Raw genomic sequence first — 14215 nt, 5'->3', positions numbered from 1 at the left:
ACCTAAAACACTACCTTACACTTAAACAGATACAAGTATTTTGTGTATTTAATTAATCAAGCAATCATAATACCATAAAATGGTTTAACGACACTATAAAACCTAAAGTGTACTAAAATGGGTTTACATGTGCAAGTTATTATTGAACTCATAGAAGAGTAAAAAACTAACCCGACCAATCTAATCTAACCCTAAAAATACTCTAATTATGACTTGTATATGGACATAATTCTTTAGTATAACACAATTTGAAGTAAGCTGAACCCGACTTAACGGAACCCGACCTATTTACTCAAATTGACACCTATTTACTATGGACTACTACAGAACTACTCACTTCTCCCCCTCTAGCTATCTCTGAGCTGATTCAACTCTATCAATCTTCTTCAGTTCTTTTCCAACTGAAGCTGCTTCCTTCATTCAGGAGTTCAGGTTCTTCATTCTCCCAAATTTACTTTCAATTTTTTTAAAATGCTTTCAACTTTCTGATTATTTATTTACCCTCTTTATTAGTCTGCTTATGAACTTCAATTGATTTAATCTCATTAAAAAAATCCATTTGAGTAGTATCATTTCACCATTAATGTATAATGTTGTAAATTTGGGGTTTTGCTTGATAATTTTCTGCATTGCTTGAGTTCTGCACATAGTTGAATGCAATTACAATTACGATTACAATTCATTGATATTTCTCTTGTTATGAGTATGAATCAAAGATTGAGCTGAATTTGTGGCTGATTGAGATTAGGTTTTCAATTTTACAATTAGGGTTTGTGCTGTTCAACAAGGTTGAGACTTTGGATTGTGAAATGTAGATTCTTGAATAGGTTATTTAGGGCTTTTTAAAAATAACAAATTACATCTTGCTGAGAATCTTGGTTGCTGATTTAATTTGGTATTTTTATTGGGTAATTCTCTGACAATCAAATCTTTGAATAACATCAAGTAGAGTTCATAAGTTAGCTATTTTGATTGTGGCATCAGCTTATTTGCACGGCGTAATTTCCTGTCGTGCCTCTATTGCAACCCAATCTTTGGCCGAGTTCACCTCAATCTGCCTCTATATCTATCAAGGTTTACATCAGCAAAATCAAGTTGATTGCGTCGTGGTATTTGATTGAGCAGGATTAAAAGAAACTGATGTACTTGAAATCCAATTTACCTGATTTCTTTGAATTGTATAACCTCCTACAAGGGTATAATATCTCTCGATGTCACCTCCTCCAAATTCATGCCCGAATTATCTGTTTAGGTGCCCATCAACATAGTCATATAGCAACACGTCTTATTGGGCGTTACTCAGTTCCAACTGCCCTGCGTGTGTTCGAACAGTTGCAAGCCCCAACAATATTTCCTTTCAATGCCATAATCAGAATCTTGTCTGAAGAAAAGAGCCAATCGTCCCTTACTGTTTCTTTCTTTAAACGTTTGAAACGGCAGCCACTTTTTCCTAATGATTTTACTTTTTCTTTCCTCCTTAAAGCTTGCATCCATTCTGGCAATGCGTGCTATGTAAATCAATTCCATACCCAGATCATGAAAACTGGTTTTCTGGGTAATTCAGCGGTTTGCAATGGCCTTGTTGCTGCATATGCAAAGGGTCTAAAAGACTTTATATCAGCTCACAAGGTGTTTGATGAAATGCCTGAGAAAAATATGGTGTTTTCCTGGACCTGTTTGATTGATGTTTATGCTAAGTCTGGTCCATCTGAGAAAGCTTTGCAGCTGTTTCTTTTGATGGTTAAAGGAAACATAACACCAGAGAATGAAACCATGGTCAGTGTTCTGTCTGCATGTGCAAAGATTGGTATTGGTGAGTTGGAGAACTGGATAGAGAAATTTACGGATACTGTAAAGGACTATGGCCCTGTTAGCTCTACTGGTGACTCGATCAACATGGTGCTTACTTATTTGTATGGAAAATGGGGTAATGTGGACAAAAGCAAGGAAGCTTTTGATAGAATTGGTGATAATGGTAAAAGAAGTGTGGTAGCGTGGAATGCTATTATTGGTGCCTATGTTCAAAATGGTTGTGCACTGGAGGCATTGAGTCTTTTCAGGGTGATGATAGATGATCCTTATGCAAGTCCAAACCATGTTACTATGGTAAGCGTCCTCTCTGCTTGCTCTCAAGTAGGTGATATTGATCTTGGTATTTGGGTCCATGAGTACATGAAGTCTCGACAACGGGAAAATGTGCTGTGCACGAACTCATTCTTAGCGACTGCTATGGTTGACATGTATTGTAAATGTGGTGATCTGAGCAGAGCAAAAAAGGTTTTTCAGTCTTTGCTTTCAAAGGATGTTATATCGTATAGTGTCATGATTATGGGTCTGGCTGTGAATGGTGAAGGACAAGAAGCATTAACCCTTTTTAATGAAATGTTGAACAGTGGATTCCGTCCCAATAGTGGAACATTTCTTGGTATTCTATGTGCATGTTGTCACTCAGGATTGCTAGAGGTAGGGCGCCAAATTTTTCAAGATATGAAAATAAAATTTTCTATCTCCCCTCAATTGGAACACTATGCTTGTTATATTGACCTCCTGGCTCGAGTTGGTCATATTGAAGAAGCCCTTGACATTGCCAAATCAATGCCCTTTAAACCTAATAATTTTGTGTGGGGTGCCTTGCTTGGAGGTTGCCTGCTTCATTTTAAGGGAAAGCTTACTCAAGACATGTCCCGAAAACTAATTGAAGTTGATCCACAAAATTCTGCTGGCTATGTCATGCTATCTAATTCATTGGCTCATGATCATGAATGGAGTGAAGTTTCAGGCCTAAGGCGGTTGATGAAGGAGCAGGGGGTTAAAAAGCACCGTGGATGTAGCTGGATTTGCATTGATGGGCTTGTGCATGAATTTTTGGCTGGACCCTGTTCACATCCTGATGTTACAAGCATCAATGTCATGTTGGGTTGGCTGTTGAAGGAAATGAAATTGCCGAGTTAGCTGATACTTCATGCTTTTCCGTATTGAGATGCTTGACATATGCCATAAAAGTTGTGCAATATATCCAACTAATGTGGGAGGTATATACTAATCTTTCCCCATAATTTGTACCTTGCTTTGTTGTGGTCTTAAAAACTGTTCCTATATTGTGCCAAGATTTGCATATCAAATATCCACATTACTGCTTTCAAATGATTAACAAGAAAGTTATCCCAAACTGAATGCATCTCCCTTGTCCTCTCTTCTTTGGTGTGTTGATATTGTATTTTGAACAAGGGCTCTTTGAAGGAGGGACAGGAATTTCATTACCGGAACTGTCTGGACCTTTAGTGTCTTACTCTGATACTACAGCTTGCTGTTCTGGTTCATCAACTATGCTACTACATGCTAGAGTTATATATGTATCTGTTATAGGTTTTAAATGTAAGCCTGGTCTTTGTTTGATAGAAGCTTAATGTGAAAAGTCTAACTTTAGGAAAGAGCTTCAGAAATAATACCCATAACCTGACAGTATAATAGGAAAGACATGTAAATGGAAGGACAGAATAGATTTCAGAAGAAATATTTTACAGGGTGATGGTCTGATGGATTCTTTCCTAAATTACTTGTTCAATCTGTTTTCATATTGTCTCCTGCATTACAATAATTAATAACTTATTTTTATTTCGGAATGTCATGTAATCACAGAATATGGAAGTATTCCCTTCTTCATTACCTTTCTAGTTTGTCTGCCCGTTCCTTTTGCTTGCCTCACACCAAACTTTTCTTTTTCTTTGTATCATGACCCATTTGGAGTATGCATTATTAATTATGTAGGTGTTCACTTTGAATTGTCAAAGACAACTGTCTCACTTTTGATTATTAGCAAAGAGTTTGATTTTTGTTGTCATAAGTCCACCCTAATGTTGCATTCAACATTTTGCAGATGCAGAGAAATGTGAGCTTCTCGATTTCTTTCAGCAATACCCTGAAACTGCAACCATGATAGTACTGTCAATGAACTTGGAGAGATGTAAACAAAGGGAGACTCTTTCATTAAATAATCTAGCATCTGTTTCCCTAAAAAATTAAAAAATAAAAATAAAAAGAAAAATAAAAAGAAAAAAAAGATCTAGCATCTAAAATTTATGCTTACAAGTTACAGCACTTTGCTCATTTTTTATGACATAGTGATACATTGAAGCATTTTTCTACCTATTGCCATTGTCTTGTTATTCTGTAGGACCTAGGGGCAGATATTTTCTATACATATTATTATGTTGTTGACTTTAGTCTAATCCTAGTGCTGTTACACATACTTATTGGGGATGGATCTGAATAGTTGCTTGGATTTGAGCTACATGAATTTGTCATGCTGGTGTATTGTTTGAATTGTGCAATTTTATTAAAAAGAGAAAACAGAAAGAGCCATTCAAATAAGGGAAGGGTGAGGATTTGCTGGCTCCTTTACTAACCATACTTCTTGAATCGACCAAGTAATCAGCAACAGCACTATATGGTTGTATCACATTTATGCTTCTGACATAATTATCAGGCTGTATTGCAGAGTTTTGTGCTGTGATGTATGACATATGTTATGCGACCTTCTGTGAGGGTGTTAGTTGGGCCATATTGTCAATTGTATATAAGGACTTGAATGCTTGGAACATATATCATATATGTATATTGTCCATGCAAATCAAGGTTGGGGTTTTTTTGCATATCCCAGACTGCTCCACTGTAGTTACTTGTTAGTTAATGATGCAGCTATTGTATCTTCTAGGGTTTTTCAATAAGCTATCTGCTAACCTTCAGATGCTCCATTGTAATTAGTTGTTGCAGCTATTGCATCTTCTAGGGATTGTCAATAAGCTATCTTCTAACCTGTAACGAACTTGAACCAAACCTTTATAGTATTTTTACTTTAGAGTCTGAAGTATTAGTGAATAATAGTGTGGTTGGATTACTATATATTGTCCTAGCAGTTAGACATGCAAGGACAGCCAAATAGCCAATTTTGGGAACATTGGTGCTTATATTCCACCTGTTAAAAGTGCTTATAGAGGTGTGGCTTGAAATTCTTATTTAATCATGGAGGGTGTAGAGAAGGCTTAAGTGGTCAATACCTGTTAACATGGCTCAAGTATTCTTATATACTCCTATTTTCAATAGTGGTGAAGTATCTGATTCTGATGCTTGTTAGTAATTCACACACTATAGCTATGGACGTTCCTTACATTTTGGAGCTTTTGAGATATTTGCTCTGGCATTTACCTTTCTGGTTTTCATGTGTTTTACTGTGACAAGTTTTTAATTGTGACAGACTTTGCAACGTAAGTTTCATGTGTCTGACATATACTAATTTTTAGCGGCTTGACCGCTGTTAGCTAATCTAATAGTGCTCTGTTATTTTGTGCATGGTTATTCCCTTCCTCTTTTTAATTTTCTTCCCTGGATTATCACAATCTGTAGTGCAGGTGACAGAACTATAAACTTTTTACTAAACATAAGAGGCTTTCGTTCTTATCAATTTTTGGTACCCTTGCAAGTTACAACAGTCCTAGAAGAAGTGTTTTAGTTTGCATCCTAGGTCTTTTACTCTTTTAAGAAAAATACCACTGGAGCTTTGGCTGTAGCAACAATTAAGACTGCTGCATTTTTTGAAAGAATATGACTAATGTGATTTCCAATTTCAGTCACTTGTAGGCTTGTAGCGAGTTATAGACTCATTTGGCCTTTATCCTGGAATTGTTGCATTCAAGCTAGCTTTCTGTCATTTGTATCTTGATTCTAATCATTCTGTATCTTACCGAGGTCAGAGTTTATGGCTCATTCTATGTTATGATTTTCTTGTGTGGCACTCACCTTTCTCTATCTTCACAAATTGGATTTTCAATTTGGTTAGTGTAAGACTCTATCCACCCTATGAACATCTATATTGCCTAAATGAAACTATTCAAGCGTTTTGCTGTTTTTGCAGATTGAACTGATTCTGTCAGTCTTGTCAGCTGTTCTCAAGTTTTAACCGGAGGAACAATGTGGAATGGCAAGGACCAACTTACTGATCAATCCTCCATATCAAATGAGGTATGGAGTACGAGTAGTACTTGATACTTTATTTACGTAGCTGTGTTGTATTATGAAGTCTTAACTTCAATATCAAGCAATTTACTGCTAAACAGAACTGACCCTCTCTCGCGGTATTCTATTCAGGTGTGTATCACAGCGCAAGGAAGTTGAACTGCTGTGAAGGTCTTCTCGCCTCTTTGGTGTGGTCAATAAGGGCCAGAGACCCCCTCAATTCTCCTTAATGAGGAGGATTATTGCAAGATAAACATATATACTTGAATCATATACTAATGTGGCCCAGACCTGTATAAAACTATAAATTGGTTCAAATTTGTATCACGAATCAGATATATAAGTGAAATTATAATTTAATCTTGATCTTTTGAAATCTCGTGGTCTCTTTTCCTGCTATTCTGAGAAATTTGGTGTAACTAAACCCAGAATTTGCCAAATTCGTCAAATCTGAGTAATTGTTATTTCCTTATGGTCCAATTAGGGCATTTTGGTACTGATTGTATATGGTTATTGAGGGAATCTGGTACTATTAAAGATATTAGCCTAAAAAAAAAATTAATTTCAATATATGCTAAGAAAGTAAGAATTATATTGCGTTTAGGAAATTTAATACGGAGTACATACCAAAATTTAACCAAAATAATGCAGAAATTAAAGAAAACTTAAACAACAGAATAACCAAATCTAAAAGACTAGAATTATGCCAAACACTACTATAGTCTATAGTCCCTTAGCACTCGCACCCTTCAATGCTTGACTCCCCTCAAACCATGAGCGAAGTACAAGAAAGTCGGCTCAGTAGCACCATCCTTGTAGTAAGCCATGACCGTAGCACCATCATCGTGCATACTCTCACCCACGAAAAACTGAAGATCACTGAGCTTCGACATCAGAAACTTTGTTGCTGCCTCGACGTTCTTCTTAAACTCATCAGCCTTATCACCCTCCAACTTAGCAGTCAAGTTCTTGATGTACCTCTTAACCCATGCAATAAACTGCTTCTTATCATAGGCAGGTTGTTCTTGCAGCCTAAAGTTATCGACAATGTCGACAACCTTGACACCCTCCTCGTCTTCAACAACTTCATCATCCTCTCCTCCTTCGGCTGAAGGGTTGGCACCAATGTCGACATCAATGTGACCACCTTTGACAACCCACTTCCCTTCTACCTCCCAAAGACACCCATTGAAGAGTTCGCTGCAGCGGTACGAGTCGGACAATAGCTCGTCGCCACTAATGATATCCTCGTACACGATCATTGTTGTAGACTCTTTGTTTTCTCTCTTCTTGCTTAAGAATAAGAATCAATGTAAATTTTTTCTTGTGTATTTTTTGTTGGCTTTCATGTAATGTTGTTATGTGTATATATAGAGAAACTTAAACCGCCTTAAAGTAACCTAATTCTAGAGGATTACAACTTTTGTAAAGTTATGGAAATTTTTTCTTTCCAAGCATAAAACGGAGTACAAAAAAATTAAGGAAACCTAACAAAGGTGATGTAGCATACAAGATATGCAAGGAAATTACAGCAAATTATCACCGCCTTATAATTTCTTGGATTAATAATCTGATAAAATTGAAGGACTCTCAAAATTTATGGATTTTCTTTTTTAATCCAAGAATTGACAGTACTAATTTTATTTCCTAAATTCTATAAATCTATCTTTTAAGTTTTAACACTTAAACAAAAAATTGATTATAGCTGGCAGTGTTTATTTTATTTCCTAAACTTTATATGTAACTTTTTTTGTTTGGATAAATTTTCTAATTTTATTTTATAATTAGAATAGCGTAAATTGGAATTGCCTATATTGTTGAGCACGCAGTGTTTAATATAAAGTTAAAATCGTCTACCCAAATTCTTGATTAAGGCGGACTTTCATTATTTTATTGTATGATGGATTAAAGTTATTGTAAAAGTATTTAAAAAGTTACTCTTATCTACTGCGAAAGTTACCCTTTTTCTAGTACAAATTTTAATCTTAAAAAACACTTATAATGTATAAGATTATCCTATTAGACTTCATAGCACATATCTATTAGAAGTTACACATTAAAATACAATCAAACTCATTACAAATTAAAAGTTTTACCCTCAGATTAACCGTCGTACAATAAAATTAACTTAAGCCCGTTTATAAATCGATCACCTATGCACAATATATATGAAGTATATCGCCACTTATTACGAAGGATATATAGCACATAAATATGTACTTCGTACTTTTTATTAAAAATAAAATGTAGAAATTGAAAGTTTCTTAGGTACGAGTAACATGAAATACAAAACATATACTAATAATACTATATAAATTACTAAACATCTTTGAAGATCATCTCGTTTCCATTTATTACTTAACAGCACATCAAGTTAGATATGGTTGGATCAGGGCATAAGTGCATAACATGCATCACAAAAATAAACAAAAAAAAAAAATAAAAAAAGGCTCAAACCCGACCCATGCCCCAACATGCTCAATAACGTGTCATAATATGTCTACCTTGTCATGTTTTTTTCGCAATAGATCGTGTCGTTTTCTTATTCTCTAGACCTAATGTCATCTTTACCTTTAGCGGTTGTGTCATATTATATCTACCTATACTTGTGCCATGTTTTTTTCACATTAGATTGTGTCGTGTCCTTACTCTTTAGCCATCCTAACCCAATGCCATCTTTACCTCTAGCGGTTTGCTACCCCATGTGAGGCGCACATGTCTTAAAATGCCGAAGGCCAACCCATAAACAAGAAATTTACCGATAGGGCCTAAACTATATCGAAAAGTTGTGGGTTTCCCGCCAACACCTTCTTCCAACTGATTTTTCTAATTCCTCAATAATTTTCTGAGATTTTTCTCTACTGTTTTTGAAATCCTAACTCAAATTCTAATCTTAATTTATTCATATAATCTTCTAAAATGAATCATTTTATGCACAATCTCTCACTAAAACCAAATTCTTACCAATTTTTCTATGTAACTTTCACTCTCATCAAAGAACCAATTTCTTTCTTTTCAACTTTCATAACTCAAAACCCAGAAATTGATATAAACCCAGATCAAATTTCCGGTAAATTTCATCCTAATTCATTAAATTCCTCCAATTTGGATCACCCCAATTACAAGAAACCAAATATATCAAATTCTAATCTTTCTAATATTAATGGGCAATACTATGATATCATTTCTTGTAATAAAATGATTACAAAATATATTAGATCAGCTGATTTAGATTCAGCTCTTAGAGTGTTTAATACTATGCCTGTTAAGAATACCATTACTTGGAATTCACTGTTAGCTGGGTATTCTCGAAAACCCGGCACGCTAGCAGAAGCCCGCCAACTGTTTGATGAAATTCCTGAACCAGATATTTTCTCCTTTAATACAATGTTGTCCTGTTATTTGCGTAATTTAGATGTTGATGGTGCTAGATTGTTTTTTGAGAAAATGCCTGTTAAGGATATTGCTTCTTGGAATACCATGGTTTCGGGTTTTGCAGAAAATGGGATGATGAAAGAAGCAAAAGGGCTGTTTTCAGCAATGCCGGAGAGGAATAGCGTGTCATGGAATGCAATGATATCAGGTTATGCAGAGAGTGGGGATTTGGATACGGCTGTTCGGTTGTTTAGGACAGATCCATTTAAGAGTGTGGTTGCTCTGACTGCATTGATAAGTGGGTATATGAGAATTGGCAAGATTAAGATGGCTGAGAAAATGTATGAGGAAATGGATATGAAGAGTTCAGTAACATGTAACGCTATGATAGCTGGTTATGTTGACAATTCTCAAGCAGAAGATGCAATTAATCTCTTTAAGATGATGGTAGAATCTAGGGTCGAGCCTAATCCGTTAACCCTGACTAGTGTTCTGTTGGGTTGTAGCAATTTATCAGCATTGTTCTTAGGGAAGCAAATTCATCAATTTGTGTACAAGTCTCCGTTGTATAAGGATACGACAGTTGGGACATCAGTGCTGAGTATGTATAGCAAATGTGGAGTTTTAGAGGATGCATGGAAATTGTTCTTAGAGATGCCTAGGAAAGACATGGTTACTTGGAATGCCATGATTTCAGGGTATGCTACTCATGGATTAAGTCAGAGAGCCCTTGCTCTGTTCGATGAGATGAAAACCAAGAAAGTAAAACCAGATTGGATCACTTTTGTTGCAGTTTTATCAGCTTGTAATCATGTTGGACTAGTAGATCTCGGGATGCACTATTTTGATTCAATGCAGAAGGATTATGGGGTTAAGGCTAAACGAGAGCACTACATTTGCATAGTAGACCTCCTAGGCCGTGCTGGTAAGCTTAAAGAAGCTACCGACTTAATAAAGCAAATGCCCTTCAAACTACATGCTGCAATATTTGGGAGCCTCTTGGGAGCTGCTAGAATCCATAAGAATATAGAATCAGCTGAGTTTGCTGCTAACAACTTGCTTCAGGTTGATCCAACAAATGCAGCAGCATATGTCCAACTAGCTAATGTTTACGCTGTTAATAAGAGTTGGGACAATGTTTCTAGGGTTTGGAAGTCCATGAAGAAAAATAATGTGGTGAAAATTCCAGGTTACAGTTGGATCGAGATAAAGAACACAGTTCATGAGTTTAGGTCAAGTGATAGAGTACACCCAGAATTGCCCGCAATTCATGAAAAGCTCGGTGAGCTTGAGATAAAAATGAAGTTGGCTGGATATGTACCTGATCTTGAATTTGCACTGCATGATGTTGGTGAGGAGCAGAAGCAAAAACTGCTGTTATGGCACGGCGAGAAATTGGCAGTCACGTATGGATTGATGAAGGTGCCCAAAGGCTTGCCTATTCGTGTTTTTAAAAATCTGAGAGTATGTGGAGATTGTCATCGAGCTTTGAAGTTCATATCAGCCATTGAAGAGAGGGAAATAATTGTAAGAGACAGTACAAGGTTTCACCATTTCAAAGATGGGAGCTGCTCTTGTAATGATTACTGGTGACTGGTGAGGATGATAATGAAACAGAAAACACTAGATGTCTAGATAAATAGGTTGTGTTATGTATCATCTTATATGGATCATAATTCTTATACTAAGTCATTTTCTATATGCATGATTCTAATGATTAGAGCAAGGCATTCAAGAGTTTTGCTTAAACTTCTCCATCATATACACCTTTTTCTTATGATCTCATATAATGTATGTGTTCTCTTTTGATAGATTAAATTAAAAGAGAACACATACATTATGAATCTTTTGATAGATTTTGAGTTTGTTTAGCTTTGCTTCATCATGAGCTCCATCCCTTAAATACTCGGAAAATGAACTAATATGAGATTGGAGGAGCATATTAGGTCTGCTTCTCTATGCTTTACTCTATGGTGATAAGTGTATTAAACATTTAATCCCTAAATGGAAATCTGCTGGATACAAATTGCTGCATTTTGTCTATAAAAGTACTCCCAACACACAGAGGAGGCATCCGCGCACAGGTCACACCCCTCCATTTCTGAGGGTGTGCTGAGACTGCTGTGTTCTGTATATAAATAAGAGCATAGAGTAAAAACAAATTCAGCAAACAGTCTATTTATTCCTTGCACTCTTGAGTTGCTGCCTTGCCAGTTTCCTACAACAAAATTTTCAAAATCCTCATGCAAAGTGTACAAGCCCTTCTGAATATACAAATTTTGAAGCCTGATAGCTATTGCGGTAGAGAGAAAAGGTGACAGAACCAAAGATTTATTTCATTCAACTGAAATTAGAACCAAAAAAGGTAAAGCAAAGCCAACAAGTTTCAAGTAACCTTTGCAACTAACATTAAATTCAAACTTCAAACCAAAATGTAACAACTCTTAGCACAGCATATAGTATATGCTGCCTAAGGCCAAAACTAGATACTAATAAAAAGTAAAATCTTATAGTACAAAGGACTTGAGCTTTACTAAGATACTGCAAAGGCTAAAAGAGATAGAAAACTAGTTTGTAATTCAAAGCATAAAGCACGCTTCAAATCCCATCATCCTCATCTACAAAGCAATAGCATCTCCAAAGTTTCGTAGAAGAATGATTGAGCCACCAAACATTCCTGCAGCACGCAAAAATCTCTGCAAAACAGACCCAGAATTAGAAACATATAAGCATTACAACCTATTCACCTACAATGCAAAAAAGTTATTGAAGCTAATTTAATACAATGTAATTCTGATATTAAAGCTTTCCCCAGGCCTCCACAGATCAACAAGGACACCAATAATAACATGGCCTGTAAAGGCAACAAACAAATCCAATATTGTGAAACAATAAATGTAGAACACTGAGTTTATTCCGGGTCAAGTTGCAATCAAAAAAATCCTCTTTCATAGTAAAGATTGCTTTATTGAACAGATTACCTATAAGGCTATAACTCTATAAGCTCCCTCCACCAATCCAACCTCCCACAATAGAGTGTGATGTGGGGGTGTCCAAAAAGAACAAAACCATAAACCTCCTACATTCCTAAGACATCTCAAGCATTTGCATATTATCCTATACGAAACCAGTTTCTGGAGCATCAGAAAACGCAAACCGAACTAAAGAACACATACTAATAGGGACTTAAGAAAAACAGTCCCAGTCAAAATTGGCGGCAATATAAATACTTCCTTCGTTTCTTTTTAGTTGACACGATTCGTTAGTCACGTTTGCCAATGCACAAATTCAACCATTAATATCTCTAATTATCGATAAGCAAAAATTCTAAAAAGTTGATATTTTGAAAATATATACCGTGATAAATCTAACAAAATCCCACATGACTATTTTTCATTACGTATAAATCACAAAATACAGTCAAAGGAACATGTGTTAATAGTACTAAAGTCAAAACGTGTCAACTAATAAAAAACGGAAATAGTATATAATAAGTTCAGACATTTTCCATATGCTGTCCTTAACAAGAGGTAGACAACTATGCTACAATTGAACAAAATCCCTAGTATACACGAGAATTATACCCCAAGACCAAACAACCAAAAGAAGTCCAAAGCTAAACTAAAAACCTAATTAAAAAGACCAATAAGCAATTAAGTCAAGCGCCAAAACACTAAAATAGAAAGCAAACTAATCTACAACCCTGAGATATAATGAAAAAATAAATATTTATAAAGGGCAATACAGTAAGAGGTAGATCCAGTATCCCACCAACACAACAAACCGGGCATGGAAAACGAAAACCAACCGGCAATTACAAATTTGCAACACCAAGCGGGTGGAATTCGTGGAAACCATAATTTTAAAACATCAGGTACAGGGTATGGTTGTGAGGGTAGAAACTAACTAGATAATCCCTCATTCAGGATATAAGACGAACCTTCTACATCCTATAAGAGCACCACCAACAGGCCAATTCTTATCGATACAAATAAATCCCACTTTTACATTATATTAACCTAAATCAATTAACCATTTCTTGCTTATACAATTTTGCTAACCTCTCAAAGAAGAAATCAAACGCGTAAAAATTTGCAAAAGGAAGACAATATCAAACATGATCATTTGAACATTGTAAATGCCCCTTAAATTTACATAATTTCAGGATATATAATCGTAAACCCCTTCCAAGTCAAACAGAATATAGCAAAATAATAATCAATATAAACATATGATTTATGCATAAAATTGCTAATCTAAGTATATTAAATCGCCAAAATAGAAACGAAGATCAAAACTTTATACATTAATTTATATAAACAGATGGATTGAAGAAGAAAAGGGGGAAGAAAGCCACAAAATTGAAAGTGCGAAAGCAAAAATTAAGGGTGAGAAATACAAATGATTACCATGTTGAAAGCCCACTTTTCTGGGTCGTGAACCTGGGAGTGCCAGAATTGCTTAATACTGTCGACTGAGATTGGGAGGTCTGCCATTGTTGGAGCTCTGATTTAGGATTTAGGGTTTTCAGGATAAAACGATCGAATGCAAATATAGCAGCAATTAAGAAGGGCTTATTCGGCAAATGCCACTATTAGTTTTGACTTTTATCAATGATACCCTTCATCAAACTTTTATTATCAGCGGTATCCCTATAATTTTACCTTAATTGCTGCAGTAATCATGACGTTAAACAAACGTTAAGTTTGTTCATTTGATAGGTTTAATGGGCTGACTTGGATTGACAAAAAGGCCCCCCACTCATTAATACCCCCCAACCCCAACCAACACCATAATACTTCAAATTTTATCGTTCATCTTCTTTGAA

General features: G+C 35.7%; 4 protein-coding genes across 7 annotated transcripts; 2 read left to right on the top strand and 2 right to left on the bottom strand.

Moving 5' to 3' along the window:
- Positions 1–129: 129 nt before the first annotated feature.
- LOC110700722 (pentatricopeptide repeat-containing protein At2g29760, chloroplastic-like) lies at positions 130–6499 on the top strand. 4 transcript variants are annotated; one of them, XM_021878314.1, is made up of 5 exons: positions 130–432; positions 985–3032; positions 3878–3889; positions 5912–6018; positions 6145–6491. In XM_021878314.1, exon 2 carries the CDS (start codon positions 1141–1143, stop codon positions 2950–2952), a length of 1812 nt encoding a protein of 603 aa, XP_021734006.1. In that variant the 5' UTR covers positions 130–432; positions 985–1140; the 3' UTR covers positions 2953–3032; positions 3878–3889; positions 5912–6018; positions 6145–6491. The 4 variants fall into 4 exon arrangements, 3 of the variants coding, with proteins under 3 accessions (XP_021734006.1, XP_021734005.1, XP_021734007.1); XM_021878313.1 differs by having other exon boundaries at positions 3878–6018; positions 6145–6499; XM_021878315.1 differs by lacking the exon at positions 3878–3889.
- A 33-nt stretch (positions 6500–6532) lies between these two features.
- On the bottom strand, positions 6533–7430 carry LOC110700723 (translationally-controlled tumor protein homolog). Its single transcript, XM_021878317.1, has one exon. The coding sequence runs from the start codon at positions 7272–7274 to the stop codon at positions 6762–6764; it is 513 nt and encodes a 170-aa protein (XP_021734009.1). The 5' UTR covers positions 7275–7430; the 3' UTR covers positions 6533–6761.
- Positions 7431–8792: 1362 nt separating this feature from the next.
- LOC110700825 (pentatricopeptide repeat-containing protein At4g16835, mitochondrial-like) lies at positions 8793–11136 on the top strand. The gene has a single exon (XM_021878411.1). The coding sequence runs from the start codon at positions 8932–8934 to the stop codon at positions 10978–10980; it is 2049 nt and encodes a 682-aa protein (XP_021734103.1). The 5' UTR covers positions 8793–8931; the 3' UTR covers positions 10981–11136.
- Positions 11137–11702: 566 nt separating this feature from the next.
- On the bottom strand, positions 11703–13953 carry LOC110700720 (mitochondrial import receptor subunit TOM5 homolog). Its single transcript, XM_021878312.1, has 2 exons — positions 13797–13953; positions 11703–12083 (listed from the first exon to the last, which is right to left on the bottom strand). Exons 1-2 carry the CDS (start codon positions 13881–13883, stop codon positions 12006–12008), a joined length of 165 nt encoding a protein of 54 aa, XP_021734004.1. The 5' UTR covers positions 13884–13953; the 3' UTR covers positions 11703–12005.
- Between the last annotated feature and the right edge of the window lie 262 nt (positions 13954–14215).

Source organism: Chenopodium quinoa, unplaced genomic scaffold (assembly GCF_001683475.1).
Source record: "Chenopodium quinoa cultivar QQ74 unplaced genomic scaffold, ASM168347v1, whole genome shotgun sequence".
NCBI classification, from domain to species: Eukaryota; Viridiplantae; Streptophyta; class Magnoliopsida; order Caryophyllales; family Amaranthaceae; genus Chenopodium; species Chenopodium quinoa.
Note: the sequence above shows the minus strand (reverse complement) of the source record. Positions and strands in the feature narration are given on the sequence as shown.

Bases quoted from the DNA above. Each gene is read 5' to 3' on its own strand.
- LOC110700722 (XM_021878313.1), top strand. From the start codon at position 1,141: ATGTACTTGAAATCCAATTTACCTGATTTCTTTGAATTGTATAACCTC.
- LOC110700723 (XM_021878317.1), bottom strand. From the start codon at position 7,274: ATGATCGTGTACGAGGATATCATTAGTGGCGACGAGCTATTGTCCGAC.
- LOC110700825 (XM_021878411.1), top strand. From the start codon at position 8,932: ATGAATCATTTTATGCACAATCTCTCACTAAAACCAAATTCTTACCAA.
- LOC110700720 (XM_021878312.1), bottom strand. From the start codon at position 13,883: ATGGCAGACCTCCCAATCTCAGTCGACAGTATTAAGCAATTCTGGCAC. The intron at 12,084-13,796 runs GTAATCATTTGT...TCTGTTTTGCAG, and splicing joins AAAAGTGGGCTTTCAACATG to AGATTTTTGCGTGCTGCAGG.